Source organism: Brassica napus, chromosome A7, assembly GCF_020379485.1.
Source record: "Brassica napus cultivar Da-Ae chromosome A7, Da-Ae, whole genome shotgun sequence".
Lineage (NCBI taxonomy): Eukaryota > Viridiplantae > Streptophyta > Magnoliopsida > Brassicales > Brassicaceae > Brassica > Brassica napus.
In genome coordinates, this window is record NC_063440.1 from 7,400,278 (window position 1) to 7,422,444 (window position 22,167).

The 22,167-nt window shown below is 38.9% G+C and overlaps 1 protein-coding gene and 1 non-coding gene across 4 annotated transcripts; both read left to right on the forward strand.

The window, feature by feature from the left end:
- Positions 1 to 7,487: 7,487 nt before the first annotated feature.
- On the forward strand, positions 7,488 to 7,594 carry LOC125576841. Its single transcript, XR_007315264.1, has one exon. It is a non-coding gene; the product is annotated as a small nucleolar RNA R71 (small nucleolar RNA).
- A 2,450-nt stretch (positions 7,595 to 10,044) lies between these two features.
- LOC106404131 lies at positions 10,045 to 18,137 on the forward strand. Of its 3 annotated transcripts, none has more exons than XM_048737225.1 (17): positions 10,045 to 10,546; positions 10,594 to 10,984; positions 11,051 to 11,125; positions 11,217 to 11,279; positions 11,395 to 11,580; positions 11,656 to 12,279; positions 12,370 to 13,104; positions 13,204 to 13,485; positions 13,691 to 13,843; positions 14,134 to 14,519; positions 14,795 to 15,242; positions 15,438 to 15,755; positions 16,046 to 16,796; positions 16,886 to 16,944; positions 17,066 to 17,530; positions 17,612 to 17,650; positions 17,799 to 18,137. In XM_048737225.1, exons 1-17 carry the CDS (start codon positions 10,191 to 10,193, stop codon positions 17,970 to 17,972), a joined length of 5,505 nt encoding a protein of 1,834 aa, XP_048593182.1. In that variant the 5' UTR covers positions 10,045 to 10,190; the 3' UTR covers positions 17,973 to 18,137. The 3 variants fall into 3 exon arrangements, with proteins under 3 accessions (XP_048593182.1, XP_022571172.1, XP_022571173.1); XM_022715452.2 differs by having other exon boundaries at positions 10,046 to 10,546; positions 10,615 to 10,984; XM_022715451.2 differs by having other exon boundaries at positions 10,615 to 11,125.
- Positions 18,138 to 22,167: the final 4,030 nt, after the last annotated feature.

Consider the following 22,167-nt stretch of genomic DNA (forward strand, 5'->3'; position numbering starts at 1 on the left):
TGAGTTATCTCATCGTACTGTCGGAGCGTTAAGTTGAAACCGTCCTACAGCCCTAACAACTCTCGATTCACCATGATCCAGCCGCGGTTGAGCCATACAAGAGTCGCTATCTTAACTGCTACTGTTGTTGAGCTAAGCAAGAATCACCAAAACCGTGAAATGCTTGGAAGATCTGCAAAACGATAAACAGAGAAAAGATTTGATACAAAATGACTGAGAAGATTGAAGTGATGATTTTCTTCGGTAGAGAACATGCCTTTTTATAGTAGATCCAGAGCAAGGAAGTAATGGGGGGGGGGGGGGAGGGAGGTTAACGGCTCAACATTTACGTCTCCGGTGAGATGAGCTGCGATGATAAGAAGTTTAGATGAAAGGCGGAGTCTCTTAGAATTGACGTTCAGTGAAGATATGTACCACTTTTTATTTAATTAAAGCCCATACATATTTAATTGAAACCAAACACATAAACACACGGATCAAAGCCCATCAGACACCCGATTAAGTGGTACGGTATGTTCAATACGCTGACACGTGTCACCGTTATAGAGAGTGAGTTTCCACGTGGATAGCCTAGGAGTGAGACCAACAATTTTTATATATATAGATATATAGTAATTTATTGGTTAATTAATATATCAAAAATTAATAAGTAACAATATTATTAAGGCTATAATGTTCAATGCAGGAGATGATGTGGGATATGATGAAGTCACCATTCACATGGTGATAAGTTAATAGTTTTTATTTATTGACTAAATATTATAAATGTCAAATTCAAAACACATGTGGTTTAAAATGCTAAGAAATTTAGTAAAACGCATTTTACAGAAGTTTATAACTTATAAGGTTTGGTTTGAGTGTTATTAATCATTTTTGTTAGTTTAATATTATACACTCATAAATCATATACAAATTTGTCAATTTCAATTTCATATGATCATGTGATTATTTTGAAATATATTTAATTAAAATTTTGATGGTTCATATACTTTGAATCTTTTTGATTTTAAATATCAGAACTGACCATACACGAAATGTATTCGAAAATTACAAATATTTTACATTTATTTTAATTAAAAAATCTGTTATGATCCAGACCCGAAGAAAACCGATTCAACTCTGAACCAAAAATTTCCAAATACTTATTTAGATCCCAATATTTAGGATTGGAAGGACCAAGACCCAAAAAACCCAATCCAAACCTAACTTGAATGGCCATGCCTAGTTTAAACCAAAACCAAATTGGAACCGTATGTGATTCAGTAATGTTTTGAATTTTCTAAAAAACAGAAAACTGATGCGAACAGATTTGAAAAATTATCGGTTACTAGACGGGTTCAAAACACTCAATCAAAATATATGTCACCATTCAAACATTTGTCGTACATTATTTATTATATATGTACCATTCATATATTGTTTTAAACAGTTTGTTTTAGATAAAATCATAATTGTTTTGCACAACGCGTTTTTCATGCACAAACCACAGTTAAACCGTTCTACAATATTTGTGGTCGGAATGTTTACAAGGGCACCATTGCACCATTGTTAACACCGTTTCCACCGAATACAAATTACTTTTATTCAAGAACAGTGTGCGATAGGCCTGGGAATTCAATCCGAGATTCGATCCGATCCGAAAATCCGGATATCCGGAGGGGCCGAATCCGAATCCGGATAATAAAATGTTGCTCCGTCAAAGCCGGATCTGGATCCGGATATTTTAATTTTTTAGTCTGGATATCCGGATCCGTAAGTTTTATTAATAACTATTTCAAAATAGTAATATCTATATATAAAAATTAATTTTATTTAACATATTTCATTTTTATAATAGTATATATAAATTTTATATAAATTTTGTAATATTATACATAGAAATAATTAAAAACATTATATATATTTTTATTTTTAAATTATTGTTGATATTTTATATATATTAATATTATTTTTTATTTATTTTAAAGATCCAAATCCGGATCTGGATAAGGATAGTAAACTTATGGATCCGCCGGATAAGGATCCCGATCCGGATACCTTAAAATCGTCCGGATAGCCGATCCGTCCCAGGTCTAGTGTGCGGTTGAGGGTAAATAAACTAGGGGAACCCAAAACCCAAACCAAACCCGATCCGAACCGATCCGAACCGATCCGAACCCGACATAAATACCGAATGAATCTTGTTTTATGGTATTTCGGGTTATGGGTATTATCCGAACCGAACCCAAACCTTAATGGATACCCGATAGAATCTAAAACATTCAAAATTTCCATAACATGATCTTAATTCCTAATATGTATTCAAAATATATTGAACATCTAAAATAATTATCTATTACATGAAGATTGATGGTTGAAGGTGGCAGTTGAAGATTGAAGATTTTAGATTTTGGTTTTGTTTTCATTGAATAATGTTTTTCATTTCATGAGAACTTAGTTTTTGTTTTATGCTTTCATTTATTTTGTTTTTTTTTTCGATCAGTAACTATGTTTACTTTTCACTTGATTTTGAATGAACACATTTGATGTTTCTTTCTTTTTTGAACCGATTTTATTTATGTTTTGGTTACAAAATATGTACAAATCAAGTATTTTAAAACCAAATAACCGATTTTACTTATTTTTTGGTTACAAAGTTGATATAAATCAGGTACATTTAAACCGCAGAACCGATTGAGACCCGAATCCGAAAGTACATCGGGTTGTACTGGTTCTTCGAAGATTTATGATGTTAGGAGTTTTCAAGGCTCCTAAGACAAATGTTGTAGTATAAAAGATTGTCGAACCAGTTCTGAGGGATATCAAAGCACTGAGAATGCAAGTACTCACTTAATCTAAGTGCAACCAATGATTTAGATGGGTTTTAAGCTATGACTAAAACTAAAAAGCAATAACAGAATGATACTTTCTTAACTAAGGGAAAAGAGAACTCATGGGCATAGGGATTAGACCTTGGGTGATCAAGTATCGAACTAAGGATGGCAAATGATCAATCAAACTATCAACCTTAAGCCTAGACACAATTCTAAGCAAGCTCTATGTCTAGATGAATGCTCATTTGCTAACATATCTCAAACATCAAATGTCTTTGGTTGAATAATATGAAAGCAATCATTATAACAAGTCTATTAGCTATCTTAGCATCTTTAACAACAAATGTCTTTGGCAAAGTATACTAAAAGCCTAGGAGAGTTGTCTCGGGCATTTCATCGAACACCTTTCGGGTGAGAAATGCCTAAGGATCAACTTTTGAGTGGCCAACTCAGAAGATGCATTATGATTACTCTACTAGCAAGGAAATATGAATGATCTACACTAAAACATCCTAGCTCTAACCTAATCACCCTTAATCTCCCTAACCCATGAATTCAAAAGATGATTACTCACTAATCTCCATGATTCCTCTTAAACCCATATTGGATTTTAGATTAACCATGTAGAGAAATAGATAAGAAATCAACAAGAACACAAGATGAAAGCAATGAAATCTGAATCCAAAGAGGTTTTTTACTAGTTCTTCTCTAGAAAAGAGATTATCTTGCCTCCCATGGCTTACAAGGTACTTAACTTAGGTTTAGAAAGTGTAAAACATCAAAACAAATGACCAAAAGGCCCCTGAAATAACATAAAAATCGTCCAAGCAAAACACCCGGAGGGACTTCGTGGTGTAGCTCCAGGACGTAGCTCTGGCTTGGGAGTGACCTCAGGTGGTCGCTCTGGAAGGTCCCTCCAGGCCTATGTTTTGGCCTCCAAAGTGATGAAAAGGCGAGTGACGTAGGGGTGTAGCTCTGGAAGGTCGCTCTGGGTTGGGAGCTACCTTATGGTGTCGCTCTGGGAGGTCACTCTGCGATGCTCGACCAGGATGGATATGGCTCTAGTAAATTGATCATAACTCCTTCATTACATCTCCAAATGACTTGAAACCACTTCCACTAGAAAGCTAACTCAAGATTCTGTGTTTCCACAAAATATTAGCAACAGAAGATTTCTCTAAGGCCTCCATCCATGCTCATCTTTCACCCCATTTTGGATCATAATGCTCCCAAACATCTCAAATCACTCCATGGCACACTCCAGCACCTAATAAGGACAATGAATGCAAAATGCAACCTAGACATGGCTAAATCCTAATCTATATGATGAAAATGCTCATGGATGAATGGATAAAACAATGTAAATATGCAAGATATCAACTCCCCCAAACTTGTTCTTTTACTTGTCCACAAGTGAACTTTCTAGAACTCATAGGGAGAGAGGTTGAAGGTGGGAGCACATAGCCAAAAGAAACACAACTAGCACACTCTCTTATTACACTCTAGCTTCTCTAGGCCTATCTTAACTCTTTTTGTTCTTACACTCATCATCAAGCATCCACACATTCAAATCAACCAACTCTCACATTCATTAAGCACAAAACATCAGGTGAATTCTTGCAAATGGTCAGTTGGTCCAAGTCATTTGGTTGGGTAAGGGAAGGCTTTTATTCAAGTGATTCAAGAGATTCAAAACATATGATCTTTAAGGTGGTTTACTCTCGAAACAAGTAGCCTTGACATTGCACATAATATATCTAAGAAAGGGATCAACTAATGCATACAATGCTCAATCTCCATTGTTCTACCCTTTTCCCAAACATACAATTACACAATCATTCCCAAATGTCAAACCCAACTCACATCTCTCACCAAAAGATCCTAAGAACTTTAACTCATTCTCTTTGAAATCTACAAGGGATTTTTCAGAACCTCAAAATATTTCTTAGCTCCTAACAACTTTGCTAGCCCCTTTTTCTCTTTTTTTTTCTTTTTCTTTTCTCTTTTTTCGTTTTTTTTTTTTTTTTTTTTTTTTTTTTTTTTTAGGTTGGGGGCCAAGACTTTCAAAACTTGAGCTAGAGGATTCTCTACTTATCCCAACAAAACAATTCACTTAAGCACAAAGAGTCTATTCTTTTTCTTTTTCATTTCTCCCAAATCATAATCACAACACTCACCCCCCACCTATAGCTAGACAATAGAGTGCCCAATCTAGCAAGAATGAAGATCAAGCATTGTCGTTCCCGATACTCTCAACATTATGCACATGTAAGACTTTCCGAAAAAGGCCTCACTCATCAAACAATGAAAGCTTAAAAGGAGGAAAAGGTTTTGGGAGTGGTCTACCACTAGAGTTTGTCAAAAAAAGATCGGCATAAAAGATGTGACAACTCAAGTGTGTATAGCCATGACTCAGTACACAAGGGACCATGAGCAAGAGGCATTAAGTTCGTTCAGTTCAAATAAGGTTGTAGTTGGCTTCAAAGACTGAGTTTCAGCAATCAACAAGTTTCAGGAAGAGTTTTCAAGGCTCGAAACATACAAGTCTTTTTGAGAGGTGCAAAAGCTACTCAGGTGCAACGTAGTGTTCTTTACAAGGCATTTAAAATCATTGCTCCCAATGCAAGTGAATGCAACCTATATGCTCTAGACTCTCCTAGAAATGCAAATGATGCAAACTAAATGATTGATTTTTTTTTTTTTTTATATGCAAATAGGTATGCAATGCATGACTCAATGAAACAACATCAAAGCAAACATGATCAAATACTTGGTACCTCCCCCAAACTTGAGTTACACAGTCTCTGTGTTGTCAAGTAGAGAGAGATACCGAAAAGAAGACTAATATGCAAAAAATGAAATGGTATATACAAAGGAGTGTGGTGGTTTACCTTCTATAGGGAATGAGTATAGGGAGATGCTCCCTCCTCGTCGTCCTCAGGTGGTAATTCTTCAAGATGTTCATCAGCAGGAGTGGCCATCTCTTCAATGTAGAAGGCTTGCCCGAACACAGTTGGTTTCCTCATTTTCTCCTTGATGTCAAAGTGGAGGATGTTCTCTTTACCCAAATGGAGATCAATCGTGCCTTCCTTCACATTAACAATAGCTCCTGCTGTAGCTAAGAATGGCCTTCCTAGAATCAATGGGTTTTGAGCCTCCTCACCCATCTCAAGCACCACAAAATCTGTAGGTATCTCATACCTTCCAATCTTCACAGGGAGGTCCTCTAAGATGCCCACAGGGTACTTCACTGAACGATCAGCTAACACCAGAGAGAGTCTACACTTCTTGTACTGAGTGAATCCAAGCTTCTTTGCAACAGACAAAGGCATCAAGCTGACACTAGCTCCCAAATCGCAGAGACTTTTCTCAAATACCATAGGTCCAAGAGCACAAGGTAGTGTGAAGCTTCCTGGATCCTCTAATTTCTCTGGAACATCAAGCCTCTGGATGATGGCATTGCACTCATGGGTAAGAGTCATCATGCCTTCCATCTCCTTCTTCTTTGCAGCTACAACATCTTTCAGGAAATTGTTGTATTGAGGAATCAACATGAAAGCATCGATGATGGGCATTGCAACCTGAGCTTCACTCATTTGCTTCTCAAACAGAGCCTTGTACTTCTCTAGCAGCTGCTTCTTGAATCTACCAGGGAATGGAAGTTTGGGTTCATAGGGAGGAGGAACAAAAGAACTTTCACTTGCTGGAGTTACAACTTCACCATCTTTTACTGTCTTCTTCTCTTCCCCAACCTTTCCTTTACCTTTGGCTTCCACTATCTTCTCCAAGATCTCGTCATTGATCTTCTCATCAACAATCACCACTTCATCATCTATGTTGATGGCAACCCCCTCACCTAGTTTCTCAGCATTCTTGGTGAGAGTTTTAGGAGGTAACTGCTTACCACTCCTAAGGGTGATAGCTTTGGCCTCCTTGGGGTTTTGGTCAGACTTTCCAGGTAGAGATCCTTGCTGGCGATTCTGGTGAGTGTTCATGGAAGCAAACTGATTCTCTAAATTCCTGACTGTAGAAGCAAGGTGTGAGAATTTGTTGTTGAGCTCATTGTAGCTCCCATCAATCTTGGTATGAAGGTTCTTCAACTCATAACCAACATGCTTCTCACTTCTAGTCTGAGACTCCAAGATTTGTTTCAGTAAGGTATCAGTGCTGCTCTCTTGAGGAGCAGAGGAACCAGACGAGGGGTTTTGCTGAGGCTGATAGCTGCCTTGCTGGTTGTTTCTTGGCGGATAGCCACTCTGTTGGTTGTTGTTGTACTGAAAGTTGGGCTCCTTTTTGTACCAGCTACCATTGTTGTTAATGAAACACAACTCCTCTTGACCTTCCAAACCCTCAACCTCATTGACAGCAAGTGGATCTTCCTGCTTGGAGTTACCAACAAACTTCAGCTGCTCTTGGGTGGCTTTTTCAGCAATGAGTAGGTCGATTTTATCTTCCAAAGCTTTGATCTCTTTCCTCGTCTGCTTATCATCTGTTCTACTGCCTCTGTCGTGGTCTCCACTGTAGACTGCATCACTCTTTACCATGTTGTCAACCAGCTCTTCTGCATCCTCCTCAGTTCTCCCCAAGAAGAACCCATTGCTAGCTGTATCCAGTCTGGCTCTGTACTTAGGAAGAGCACCACGGTAGAATGTGCTCAGCAAGCTCTCCTTAGAAAAGCCATGGTGTGGGCATTGAGCTTGGTAGCCCTTGAATCTCTCCCAGGCTTCACTGAAGCCTTCCAAGTTCTTCTGTTGAAAGCTGGAGATCTCATTTCTCAGCTTAGCAGTTCTTGAAGTAGAGAAGAACTTCTCCAAGAATGCTTTCTTGCAGTCATCCCAAGTGGTGATGGAGTCGCTGGGTAGAGACTTCTCCCACTGACGTGCCTTATCCCCCAAAGAGAAAGGGAATAGCTTGAGCTTGAAGGCATCTTCGGACACACCATTGGTTTTAGACAACCCACAGTAGCTGTCGAACCTGTCCAAGTGATCAAATGGATCCTCCAGAGCCAAGCCATGATACTTGTTGTTTTCGATCACGTTGAGGAGTCCTGATTTGATCTCAAAGTTGTTGGCTGCTACAGCTGGTGCTCGGATTCCCAATCTATGACCATGAATGTTGGGGCGGTCGTAAGTGCCAATGGGTCGAGCTGCTCGCTGTTGGTTTGGTGGAACGTTGTTAGCTCCATTGGCGGCAGCATCATCCTGAGGAACGTCTCCCATGTCAGTGTTCAGTCTCTGCAATTGAGCCTGATGTTCTTCTTCTCTTCTCTTTCTAGCACACTCTCTCTCTAAAGCTCTGATGTCTGCTGCTCTTGGAACTAGGTTTGATGGACCCTTGCTCCTCAAGTTCATACACCTGTAGATTAAAGGGAGGTGAAGAAGAGTCAGTAACAAAAGAAAATAAAAATGACTTAGTCTCAAGCAATTGACTAAATCTCAATGTTCAAATCTACTCAGAATTTGGCAACGGCGCCAATTTGATGTTAGGAGTTTTCAAGGCTCCTAAGACAAATGTTGTAGTATAAAAGATTGTCGAACCAGTTCTGAGGGATATCAAAGCACTGAGAATGCAAGTACTCACTTAATCTAAGTGCAACCAATGATTTAGATGGGTTTTAAGCTATGACTAAAACTAAAAAGCAATAACAGAATGATACTTTCTTAACTAAGGGAAAAGAGAACTCATGGGCATAGGGATTAGACCTTGGGTGATCAAGTATCGAACTAAGGATGGCAAATGATCAATCAAACTATCAACCTTAAGCCTAGACACAATTCTAAGCAAGCTCTATGTCTAGATGAATGCTCATTTGCTAACATATCTCAAACATCAAATGTCTTTGGTTGAATAATATGAAAGCAATCATTAATAACAAGTCTATTAGCTATCTTAGCATCTTTAACAACAAATGTCTTTGGCAAAGTATACTAAAAGCCTAGGAGAGTTGTCTCGGGCATTTCATCGAACACCTTTCGGGTGAGAAATGCCTAAGGATCAACTTTTGAGTGGCCAACTCAGAAGATGCATTATGATTACTCTACTAGCAAGGAAATATGAATGATCTACACTAAAACATCCTAGCTCTAACCTAATCACCCTTAATCTCCCTAACCCATGAATTCAAAAGATGATTACTCACTAATCTCCATGATTCCTCTTAAACCCATATTGGATTTTAGATTAACCATGTAGAGAAATAGATAAGAAATCAACAAGAACACAAGATGAAAGCAATGAAATCTGAATCCAAAGAGGTTTTTTACTAGTTCTTCTCTAGAAAAGAGATTATCTTGCCTCCCATGGCTTACAAGGTACTTAACTTAGGTTTAGAAAGTGTAAAACATCAAAACAAATGACCAAAAGGCCCCTGAAATAACATAAAAATCGTCCAAGCAAAACACCCGGAGGGACTTCGTGGTGTAGCTCCAGGACGTAGCTCTGGCTTGGGAGTGACCTCAGGTGGTCGCTCTGGAAGGTCCCTCCAGGCCTATGTTTTGGCCTCCAAAGTGATGAAAAGGCGAGTGACGTAGGGGTGTAGCTCTGGAAGGTCGCTCTGGGTTGGGAGCTACCTTATGGTGTCGCTCTGGGAGGTCACTCTGCGATGCTCGACCAGGATGGATATGGCTCTAGTAAATTGATCATAACTCCTTCATTACATCTCCAAATGACTTGAAACCACTTCCACTAGAAAGCTAACTCAAGATTCTGTGTTTCCACAAAATATTAGCAACAGAAGATTTCTCTAAGGCCTCCATCCATGCTCATCTTTCACCCCATTTTGGATCATAATGCTCCCAAACATCTCAAATCACTCCATGGCACACTCCAGCACCTAATAAGGACAATGAATGCAAAATGCAACCTAGACATGGCTAAATCCTAATCTATATGATGAAAATGCTCATGGATGAATGGATAAAACAATGTAAATATGCAAGATATCAATTTACTAACCCCGACCCGACCCCGATAGAACCCGAACCGGTCTAAAACCGAATTTTCATATAATCCGAATGAGACTGATTTTGATAAATCCGAAAATCCGAAATCCGATTGAACTAATCCGAAACCCGATTGGGATCCCGAATGCCAAGGCCTAAAATAAACAACACGTAGTTTGAAAGGAGAAAGAATGCGTGAAATCAATTTATTGAATAGGTGCATTATCGTCATTTTTGATTTTCCCTATCTCTCTCACAAGTCACACCCCTAATTGATAATAACCTCGTAATTAAGTTATTGTTCGCAGCTCAATGAGATCGATCCCGTCACCAAGAACTCAAATTGTCTTTCTCTCGACCCTCCTCTGACCAAAAACCTCACCGGCGAGAAATTTTCGTAAGGGAAGAGTTTCCCGTTGACCTAACACACCGTGGAATGGACTCGATTGTATGCACCGCACTGGAGGAAATCTGTTGTGAGGGAAACACAGGGATCCCTCTGGTTTCCCTCTGGTCACGGCTCTCTCCTCCTCCTCTATCTCCTTCCGTCAAGTCACATGTCTGGAGAAACCTGCTATCAATCCCTCAGCTCCAGTTCAAGGCGAAGAACACTGTCTACGGATCATCAGATCCTTCGATTCAACTGCTGGAAGATGCTCATAGACTCGATTTGAGGATCATCGCGAATGAGAAGCTCCGAGGTAACTTCGTAGGCTTGTACGACGCCCAGTCCAATAACACGACTATCTCAGCCGTTCAACGACGCGTTCTCGAGCGGCTAGCTGTTGCTCGGTAAGCTTTTCTCGGTTCTTCAAATTCAGTTTAGTTACTCTATTAAGAGCTTTGAATTGTAATTGCAGATCCAACGGCGTTGCACAAAATCTACTTGCTAAAGAGTTTAACATCCAAGGGAGGAACTTCTTTTATATCGTGAAGCAGCTCGAGTCTCGAGGTTTGATTGTTAGGCAACCTGCGATTGTGAGAACAAAGGAAGTTGATGGTGAAGGAGATTCCAAAACCACCTCATGCGTTAGCACCAACATGATATACTTAAGTAGTTACTCCAAGCCTTTGGGTTCTCAGCAGAGGTTTGAAATCTGTAAAGAGGACCCTACTGCTCCCGGAGAAAAAAGTACTCAGTCTGAGATTACAAAAGAGGATACGCTCATAAAAGATTTTCTACCAGCAATGCAAGCAATTTGTGATAAGCTTGAAGAAGCTAATGATAAGGTTAATTGCAAATACTCTTTTAGCTGGATCTTTCTAGCTCCATATAAAAAAATTCTTGTTGTGCAGGTTCTAGTCGTCTCAGACGTTAAGCAAGACCTTGGTTATCTGGGTTCACATTCAAGGCATAGAGCTTGGAGAAGTGTAATATATAACTTTTTCTTCTTGTTTAATTGTATAGACATATCTTTAGAACTTAATTCGAGTTCAGTGATGATATTCTGAATGACACCAGGTTTGTCGCCGATTGACGGAGTCTCATATAGTAGAGGAGTTTGATGCTGTGGTGAACAATAAGGTGAGCTATATTATCTCATTCCGTCATTCTCTGTATATGCTGGCCATTTGCCTTTTATGAATCATTTCTGTGTTTGAATTCAATACTGTTTTCCGTGTGGGTTTTGCTTTTGTAGGTGGAAAGATGCCTCCGTTTGCTAAAAAGTTTTTCAGAAAAAGATTTTACCTATTGTGGGAAAAAGCAATTCCTGAAATTTGGAAGGAGTACTCAAAAAACAGAACAAACTTTGGAACTTCCAATAGATAATCAAATTTATGATATGGTTGATGCTGAAGGATCTAAAGGCTTAGCTGTGATGGAGGTATTCATTTGATGGCTTACAGTCTTTTGGAGAAATTTGAATACTTGAAGAGTCTTAAATTGTTACTTTTACCAGGTATGCGAAAGACTTGGCATTGATAAGAAGAAGAGCTATTCTCGGCTTCATAGTATCTGTTCACGAGTCGGGATGCATCTACAGGCAGAAAGCCACAAAAAGACTACAGTGTACAGAGTTTGGACTTCTCGTAATGCTGGGACCGATTCTGCTGATTTGTTTCCAGATAGAGCTGAAACTATTAGCAGGGAAAGTAACGTACCGACTAATGATTCCAGCACACCTCATGTTACTGGTGGATTGGCTCAGCCTTTCATCGAACACAGTCTTGCAGTGGCTGATGCTGACTTTGCTACTCCTCCAAGGTTAACTGATTCTGAATGCAACTCAGGCCAAGTTGCTACACCTGGACGGTTAACTGATTCTGAAAGAAGTTCAGGAGTCCTCCATTGTTCCCCATCTAATGCCACAGGAAGAAATGTGCTTGCATGTCGTAACCTGCAAGAATCGTTCCATGAGATCGGTGATAAGGTGGTTGACACTGCAATGGGATCCGCTGATTTGGCTTTATCAGAAATGAATCATCTCGTTCTACCGAAGCCGTCTAAACCAAAAATGCATCAACAACTTCCTATCACTGTTGAAAACGCTCGAAGAGAGCGGAGGATACTTGAGCGCTTGAATGTACTCACTGTTCACTTTATTTTTTCTCCATAATTTTCTTCTGTTCCCTTCCAACTAACTAATTGTTTCTTCTTTCTTGGCTGGTCAAAGGAGGAGAAGTTTGTTTTGAGAGCAGAACTACACAAATGGCTTGTCAGTCTTGAGAAAGACAGGAGCACCAAGGTGGATCGAAAAACCATTGACAGACTTCTTAGAAGGCTTCAACAAGAAGGACTCTGTGAATGCATGGCCGTTAGTGTCCCAAATGTAACTAATTGTGGTCGTAACCGTAGCTCTGTGGTAGTTTTACATCCATCTGTTCAAAGATTGACTCCAGAAGAATTTGGTGTTATTCATGATAAGATTAGGTCTTTTGAACTGGGACTCCGTGGCCAGAGTTTGTCAAAGAGAAAAAACAACGAACCAATTCCGATATTGAATGACATTCAGAGAGGTCAAAGTAATGTGGATTTGGATGCACGAGCTAGCAAATCAGGAGCCATGCGAGCCAATGGGTTCGTGCTTGCAAAGATGGTTCGTGTGAAGCTCCTACATTGTTTCCTTTGGGACTATTTTAGCTCCTTACCTGGCTGGGACAATGCCTTTTCTTCTTCACATGATCATAAATTTGAGAATCTTTTTGCACTTGAAGATGCTTTTAGAGCCATGCCACTCGAACTGTTTTTACAAGTTGTTGGATCTACTCAGAAAGCTGATGATATGATGAAGAAATGCAAACAGGGTATGCGTCTTTCCGAGCTTCCTAGCGAAGAGTATAAGCTTCTAATGGATACTCTTGCGACTGGTAGATTATCAATGCTTATTGATATTTTACGCCGATTAAAGGTAATAATAACTGAATTGCATCTCAAGTACATATTTCATGAAAGTGTGCAGTTCAAAAACCAGGTAATTCTATTGCTTGTGCCTATTTTTGTTTTGTAGTTGATTCAGATGGTAAGTAATAGATTCAGACATGACGAGATTGAAGAGAAGTATGCCAATTTGACACATGCAATGGAGCTTATGCCTTATATAGAGGAACCTGTGTTTGTTGCTGCTACACCTAGTGTCATGTCTCTTGATCTTCGCCCTCGTATTCGGCATGACTTTATTCTATCAAATAGAGATGCTGTAGATGAATATTGGCTAACTTTAGAGTATTGCTATGCCGCTGCTGATCACAGAGCTGCTAAGCAAGCATTTCCGGGATCTGTTGTTCAAGAGGTATAAGCTTGATCTTCTATAGTATGGCTTATTATATAGATACAACAGCTGATTGTATATTTTTTTCATGGACAAAAAAAAAACTATAACACTCATCATAATATATATGCATGTTACGCGTATATCTGTCTTCTATATTATCCTGTGATGTTAATTTTCAGCTGCCTGTATTTAGAAAACAGCTTCTAACTGTCAGTTCTTCTAGGTTTTCCGTTTTCGTTCTTGGGCCTCAGATTGCGTCATGACAGCAGAACAGCGTGCTATGCTCTTAAAGCGTATTGCAACTGATGAGAAGGAAAAACTCTCATTCAAAGAGTGTGAGAAGATCGCTAAGGATCTGAACCTGAGTTTAGAGCAGGTAAATATATGTTTGTGTGGTGCTGTATAAATTGTTAAAAATGTCATGGTCACTTCGTTATGTGAGACCAGGTGGTAATTTCGCCACTAGTTTTCTTATGGTCTTTTTGATCTTAGAAATCATGCCGACTGGGAACCTTCATTCTGTAGTTTCAGTTTGAATCTAATTAAAGTTCGATTTAAAGCTTTCTCATCTCTGGTTCAGGAATAAAACTGACCTGGATGTTCTCTGTTTTTTTTTCTTCTTGATTTTTGGGTGAGATATCTTATATTTTTGGTTGCATACTTCAGGTTATGCATGTCTATCATGCGAAGCGTGGAAGACGCCTGAAATCAAAAGATAAAAATCACGCTGTAGAAAATAGCCCTTCTCCATCTTCTGGGAAAAGAAAAAGAGAAACTCCCGTAAGGACTACTGGAAAAGGTGTCAGATCCAAAATAATAGATGAACAGAACGTTCTAAATTCAGATGCTATTGATGCCTCAAATAGTGAGAATATTCGAAATACGATACAAGAAGACCAAACCCACATTCGGATGAATCAACAAGAAAATGAAGAGATAAGGGATCTTACTGAAGATGAGGGGCAGTGTTCTTCTCTAATCAACCAGTATGCAAGTTCAAAGACCGCATCAACTCCTGCACAAAGATTTTCATGGACAGATGAGGCGGACAGGTAAGCTTGACACACCAATGAAACTTCAGTAGTATAGATAGCTATGTGTTTACATGAGTTGTGATAGAAAAAAACAACGTGTTCTTATTGCAAATGTCCAATGTAATGTTGGTTTTAGGAGTCTCTCTTCAGAGACTTTATGTTTTGGTGGGCTCAATACCTTAAGAGTTCCATATGATTGAGTGTTCATTAATTCATGCCTTAGGCATTTTCCTATCTGAGATAGGGTATTATAGCTGATTGGGTTACACCACTGACAAATATTCTCTTGTCAGGAAATTGTTGAGTCAATATGTTAGACACCGCGCAGCTCTGGGGGCAAAATTTCATGGAGTTAACTGGGCTCAAGTTCGTGAACTGCCCGCACCTCCTTTAGCTTGCAAGCGACGGACTCAAACATTGATGAAGAATGATAAATTTCGGAAGGCGGTCTTGAGGCTTTGCAATATACTCAGTGAGCGCTATGCAAAGCATCTAGAGACGAAACAGAAGTGTTTGCCTGAGAGCAGTAGTTCACATGTTCTTGTCAGAACGGATTCTGGTTTTGTTGAGCATGGTAAAGATATTTTTTCTGATGATGAAAAATGGGACGACTTCAGTGAAAATAGTATACGTCAAGCCTTTGATGATATTCTTGAGCTCAAGAAGATGGCTAAACTGGTGGCCCCTAAACGGGCGAAGCCCAGCTCTCGGGAATGGTCAAACAGAGATATAGTTGATGAGGTGCATACTTTTACTTCATTTTCTTTTCTTTTTCACCACCCTTACAATTGCTTCGCCTCACTTTGATATTTCCTATTATTTGCTACATTTACTGGAACATTTTACCATTTCATTCGTCCTCACCTGGAAGGTCTTAATTTCAATGGTTCGTCCTTTTTGGGCAATTTATGATAAACTAAAATTATGAACTTGCAGGGGAGTGAAACTGTTCCACCTGCAATTCGCTCAGACGACATTGAAAATCCTTCTGTGGATCAAGTTAAAGATACATCTCGACGATCTGGACACTATCGTTTTCATCAAACCATTAACCCTTTAGATGGAAACGACAATGGTAATATACAAGTAAGGAAGTCTCTGGCAGTTTCTACTGCTGTAGAGCTGTTAAAGCTTGTCTTTCTGAGCATGCCCACTGCACCTGGTATGCCAAATCTGCTGGAAGATACCTTAAGACGATATTCAGAGAGAGACCTGTTTACAGCCTATAGCTACCTTCGAGACAAGAAGTTCCTGGTAAACTACTTATCACTTTCCTGTTGCAGAACTAAAATTGATGGCTACTTCTAGATTTTATGAAGAGGCATATGAGTGTCCGGGTGAAGCTCCATGTTTGACTTTGATGTATTATCTTTTCTTCCTTTTGTTGGTTTGATTTTTCTGTCAAAACCACATTGCGTGCATACTTGATGTTTAGATGACATGGTGGATGAGAAACACCTTCCTTAACCTCACTTTGATGTTTTCTTCTTAATATTCTATATCAAAGCAAACTGAAGGTCATTACTTTTATTAATACGTTCCAGGTTGGTGGAAGTGGTGGACAGCCATTTGTGCTTTCGCAGAACTTCTTGCATAGTATTTCAAAGTCTCCATTCCCGGTTAATACTGGGACAAGAGCAGCCAAGTTCTCCCGTTGGCTTCTCGAAAATGAAAGAGACCTGATGGCTGGGGGAGTCGCTCTTACTTCGGATTTGCAATGTGGCGATGTTTTAAATTTCTTTTCACTAGTTTCTTCCGGTGAACTCTCTATATCTGTATCCTTGCCCGAAGAAGGTGTTGGAGAGCCCGGAGATCGAAGAGGGTTAAAAAGAAGATCTGATGAGATAGAGGAATCTGAAGCGGATAGTGCTAAGAAACAAAAGCTACTCGGCGAAGGTGAAATCAACTTCCGAAAGGAAAAGGGTTTCCCTGGTATAGCAGTATCTGTTCGCCGTGTAACTCTACCAACAGCTAATGCAATAGAGTTGTTTAAAGACGATGACTCTCGCACTGGTGAACTTCACTTCAACCGGGTAGTAGCAAATAGTGGCTGTGAATCTGATCATTTGAAGGAACTTTTCGACTCTACAGATGCTACAGTCGTACCAGGCAGTCTAGGTGATTCTCCCTGGCAAGCGATGGCCAGTTATGCTAGTGTTGTTATGGCCAAATCTGCAGGCGAGCAAGTGGGTGTATTCACTCCTGGTGTTTTTGAAACCGTTTCCGATGCCCTTCAGAAAGCTGGTGACCATGGTCTGAGCATTGAAGAAGTTCAACGTCTTATTGATATTCCAGGTAAAAGCATCAGGCAAATTGGATTGTACGCATGTGTTAACTAGTTTCTTCAGTGTTATTTCTAACCTCTGCCGCTTGTTGATCTGCAGGCGAGGAAACTTTTGATTGTGTTGTAAATGTTCTTCAAACATTTCGGATAGCTTTGAAGGTTTTCTTCTTTTACATCTCTTATTTGTCAATCACTTCCATATTCTGCGGAATATTTACAGTTTGTATCCTTTTTTTAACAAGGAACTTTCTAAACAAGACTCTATTATGTTAACATCCAGGTAAATGGGTATGATAATTCCCGTGTTGTCCATTCCTTCTACCGATCAAAGTACTTCTTGACAATGGAGGAAGGGAAAACCTCAGACGATAATCTTCAACGGCCTTTACCAGTGAATTACCTAGAGAAAGCTGTTGGGGAACATAGGTCAAACGATGTCTCTAGGATCGGCATTGCTTCACAGAACGAGCGTGAGCACGTTGCTGGTAACAGCGTTCACAAGGTTACAATTCTTAACCTTCCTGAAACGGCTCAAACAAGCGGTTTGCACGAAGCAACTATGAAAAGTCCATCTGTTACATTTGGAATGAGTTTCGGAGGTGAAACAAAGGAATCTACTTGTGAGAAATCACCTGTGCCTATATATCCATGGGTAAACGCAGATGGGTCCATAAATAAAGTCGTCTTTGATGGACTTGTTCGCCGTGTTCTAGGTACCGTGATGCAAAATCCCGGTATACCTGAGGTAAAAAAAATGCTTCTCCCTTTTCCTCACAACTATATAATCTTTATTAATTATTAATCAAAATCATTCCATTTGTGGCAGGACGAGATCATAAACCTAATGGATGTACTAAATCCTCAGGTAATTTACAACCCATCTGTATTCTAAACCTCTTCTCCAACGGTTTCATATGCAGAAACTTATTAATGCTCGTCTTGTGTCTCTATATATATGATCTGTGGTTGGTCTCTGATAACATTATATATGTATCTCTTTTTGCAATTCTCAGAGCTGTAGGAAGCTTCTGGAGTTGATGAGACTCGATGGGTATGTGAAAGTGAGGGAAATGATGCAAACCAAGTTCACCGGTCCTCCGTCTCTGCTAAACAGTCTCCCCAAAAAACAGGAGCTTATCAGCCGCAAACACTTGTTTGCCAACTCCAAGGGACTCTTTACCTTATGAATGTAGTAAGATATGCAATAATTCACTTTTGTTTCTAGATTCATATCTTCAAGAATATTGTATGCTTCTTTCAAGTTTCATTTAGGAAAATAGTCTGAAGTAGCATTATATAGAAGATGTACATCTTTCAAAACAAAGTTTAATGTAATCTTTCTTGGTCGAACAGCTTCATTTAACCAAGTTTAATATTAATCATTAACCATAGTGTATGATACAAATAACTTCAAATAAAAATAGGTTTGACTTATTTATTTACTGATTTAGTGTTTGTTTTTGGGATTTAGTGTTAATTATGAATAAAAGAATACTGGTTAATATAGTACTTTTTGTTATTAAAAATCAACATAAGAACAATTATGCGATAGATTTAACAGTTTAGGATAGAAGTAACATTATTAAAAATATTAAGAAACGATATCAAAGAGTTTAAATATTAAGAAACGATATCAAAGAGTTTCCTTTTTGTTGCCTTATCTGAGAAATTAATTTCCTTTTTTAAGGTTGCGTTATTTCCTTTTTTTTTCCAACCTCTAGCGTTTCTTTATATAAACTAAGTAGCGCATACGTTTTCTACCACCAAACACCAGATTAAGGGCTTTGCTTTAGTCTCTCTTAAGAAGTCTCAACTCTCAACTAGTTTTATATCTCTCCAAGTTTCTTCTCTCAGTCATATTTTTTTGGCTCAATAATTCGTTCGAAGCGAAACATGGCGATAGAGAAACAAGAGTGCTCTCGTTCGGACGACGAACTCTATTCTCTCGTTTTGCAGGCATCCTTGCTATCACCATCTTCTACAAATAAGAAGAGAAACAACCTCGATTCTAACTCGTCCGTACCTTCTACTTGTGCAGTCATCATCATAGACGACGATGACGAAGAGGAAACCCTAGAGTCGAAGAAGAGAAAGAACCTCGAATCTAACTCGTTGATACCTTCTAGTACTGGTGGAGTCATCATCATAAACGACGATGAGGAAGACGAAACCCTAGAGCCTTCAAAGAAGAAGCCAAGATTGGGGTCTTGGTGGGACGACGTTGATTCCTTCGACGAATTAAGTTCCGTGTTCAAGAGGTTACCAACTGTGCACTCATGCTTTTCGTCAACTAATCTTCCCGAGACGAAGACGAAGGAGGATAAGAGATCATTGTCTTCAAGTGATCATGAGAATTTGCTTGGTTACAGCGGTAGTGTTACTAGTAACAACAAGGAAAATCAAGATCGTTTAGGATATGGCCACGTGTCGATTCCAAGTCTTGGCGGCTACGTCAAAGACATCGTAACTCCTGTGGATTCCTCCTTTCCTTCTTCGTCTACTGGTCTTCTGGAGAAGAGGACAAACACAAACAAGGATTACGAAAGCCAGTTATCATCATCAAATCATCACGGTGATAATTTCATTGGTTTTAGAGAGGACGAGATTGTCGGTGAGAGTACTGATAATAGCAGTAATAAGGGTATTCGACACGTGTCACTTGAGGAGTTGGGTGTTTCGGTGGAAGATCTCAAGAGTATGCCATGGGAAGCCTTTGATCCTACATGGGAGATTAGGTCAGTGACGATGGATCCTTTGCTTGGTGGCTACGTCAGTGACATGTTCTCTGCTAATTAATCCCTACGCTTAATTGTTCGTTGTTGTTCTTCTTAATTCTCCTATATGTAAAACTAACGTCAATTTGATTGATCATGTTTAATTTCTCTATATTCATCTTGTTAATCTTTTTTTTTTTCTGTCTGCGTTCATCTTGTTAATCATATGAGAGAAATTGATGTTTCTATTTGAGATCAGTTCTAAATTGCCTTTAGTTATTTAAAAATTTTGAGTCATGGAAAGTCTTTTAATTGAAAGAGATGACTAAATAATATACTAAAAACTTACGAATTCAATCTAAATTTTAACTTTGAACTAGTAAAATTGAAAGAGACACAAAAGAATAATATATGGAACATAGCATATATGGTCTCGTTTACTACAACGACAACTGCGTGGATATAACTCTTAGATATTATTGTAACGATGGTTAGAGATGGACTTCACTCTTTCATCAGGCTGCAGGGCCGATCCTAAGAATTTGGGGGCCTTACATCATTTAGTAAAGATTTAAAAAATTTGGGGACCTAAAATTTTTTTTAAAAAGTTTTGAAAACTTATTTACATATAAAATTTTTCAAAAAATTTTGAAAGCCTAAAGCAAATGTTTTATTAAGTTTTGCCCAAGACCGGCCGTGTATCAGGGCCTCCTGAGATGAAGAACTCGGCTTAATATAAAAACCGGCTTGAGGAAAAAGAAAGCTGTCAACAGAAATATAAAAGAGTTAGCCAATCAAAGGAGATTCATGCACAATCAAATAGAAGAAGTAGAGAAATTATGGCTTAGAGAGTTAGAGGTTATTGCTTCTTATTAACGTTATTAAACCGGATGTACAAATATGATTAAACCGGTATTAGATGTTGTATATAAGTAGAACTAACACTGTACAGATACGGTTAAAATGAGTAAGAACATTTTTACACATTCTGATACACACACACACTCTCTCTCTCTCACTCGTGTTCATCATCTTCACTATCTTCATCATCTTCGTTGAGCTGATTTCATGATTTCATCTAATACTTCTAATCGTGTATTCTCTCCATTCATTTTAAACGTCATTGATTGAAAGAAAGAGAGAGAGTTCTTAGGTTATTAGGCCAAAACAATATTCAGATATTTATTTATCTATTAGTAACGGAATATCACTTAGCAATAAATAGTACGTCAAGGTATGTAAATTGTCAATTTATGCGAAGCAAGATATTCCATATAGCAAAGATTTTCTACTGCCTCTTTTTTCTATCAGATTATGGCACGGCACCATCCTGAATAGTGAAGATTGTGAAGTTATAAACTTCCCCACCAACCAACACGAACAAATAAAGTTGTTGCATTGTGATATTTTTGGTTGAAGACAAGATGTAAAGCACGCCCTCCATAACATCAAGAATATACAAGAGAATCAGCTCGAAGTTATTCTTTGATTAACCATTCACACCCATTGTAAACTATTTTAACGTCCAGTATCATCGGAAGCAGCCAGCGATGATGATTAATGCTTATTAAACTGCCAAATTCCACAATGAAAGCAGCTGAGCGTGCCTTGAGGTGACGTACCGTATCACCACGCACAATACTAAGATTCAGTCGCTGACATTTGTTACTCGTGTTTATCTGCAGCCATACCAAACAGCGCTTTCTTGATCGTTTCTTCTGAAACCCCTCCCATGAGCATGTTCTTATCTTCTTCGGAACAATCATAAGCCAGCAGATCTTTTAGTGCTTCCGTACTGATCCCTGTATAGTCTTGAGGAATATGATTCAAAAATTTACTAAAGTAGTCCACCGCTTCTTTTTTGATATCCTCCTGGTTGTCAGCAATAGAACCATCCTCGCGTTTTATCTCTCTGATTGAGTTCCTTACTTCTCGAACTCTTGCCGCTCTGTGAAAAGTCTTGTTGTTCCCATCTCCAATCACCAACCAGTGAATCTTAGCCCGCTGGCTAAGTACTTTCTCCTCCAATTTTGATAAAAACGTCCATCTTGAGAGAGCTGCTGACTCCATGACCATGTTAGCCTGTGAGGGCTCATCGAGAGTCTTGGTCTGAAGTTCGCATAACTTGTTATAAGCTTCTTTTGTTCTCTTTATAATATCTCCAATTTTTTCTCTACTCAGATTCTGCAGCAAAGGCTTTAAAGCTTTTAGTTTCTTCCCCAGCCTGAAGAGAGCCGAAGTAGAGTTGAACAGCGGCACAGTTTGCGACCAGAATTCACTAACCAATGGTAGAAACTCCGGCATGTCAGCCACTGCATTAACAAACTTAAACGGCTTCTTTGGTTTCAAATAGTAACATTATTTATGGACGCCCTTTAGTATTGTGATTTTGGCTGTTACAAAGCTGTCAAATTCTCATATTCACCAAGAGAAGACATGCATCTTTAAGGCAATTTACTAGATTCTTTGTGAACTTGTTTGGATTGATCCTATCGTAGCTTAATATTTGTGTAGTAATGTATATATAAACCACTTTTTGTATCCCAATTGTTTGCACAATGAAGCTTTAATCAGTTGGATTGTTGTGCACAATGTTAACGACTTATGTTTTGCTCCGTGTCTCTGCTCTGCTCTGCTCATACGTTATATGTCTCACCACTTGAAACAC

What these genes read in the sequence shown, in the direction of transcription:
- LOC106404131 (XM_022715451.2), top strand. Translation starts at nt 10,191, where the DNA reads ATGGACTCGATTGTATGCACCGCACTGGAGGAAATCTGTTGTGAGGGA. An exon ending in GGCATAGAGCTTGGAGAAGT is followed by an intron (nt 11,126 to 11,216) that starts GTAATATATAAC and finishes GAATGACACCAG; the next exon opens with GTTTGTCGCCGATTGACGGA. An exon ending in GGATACTTGAGCGCTTGAAT is followed by an intron (nt 12,280 to 12,369) that starts GTACTCACTGTT and finishes GGCTGGTCAAAG; the next exon opens with GAGGAGAAGTTTGTTTTGAG.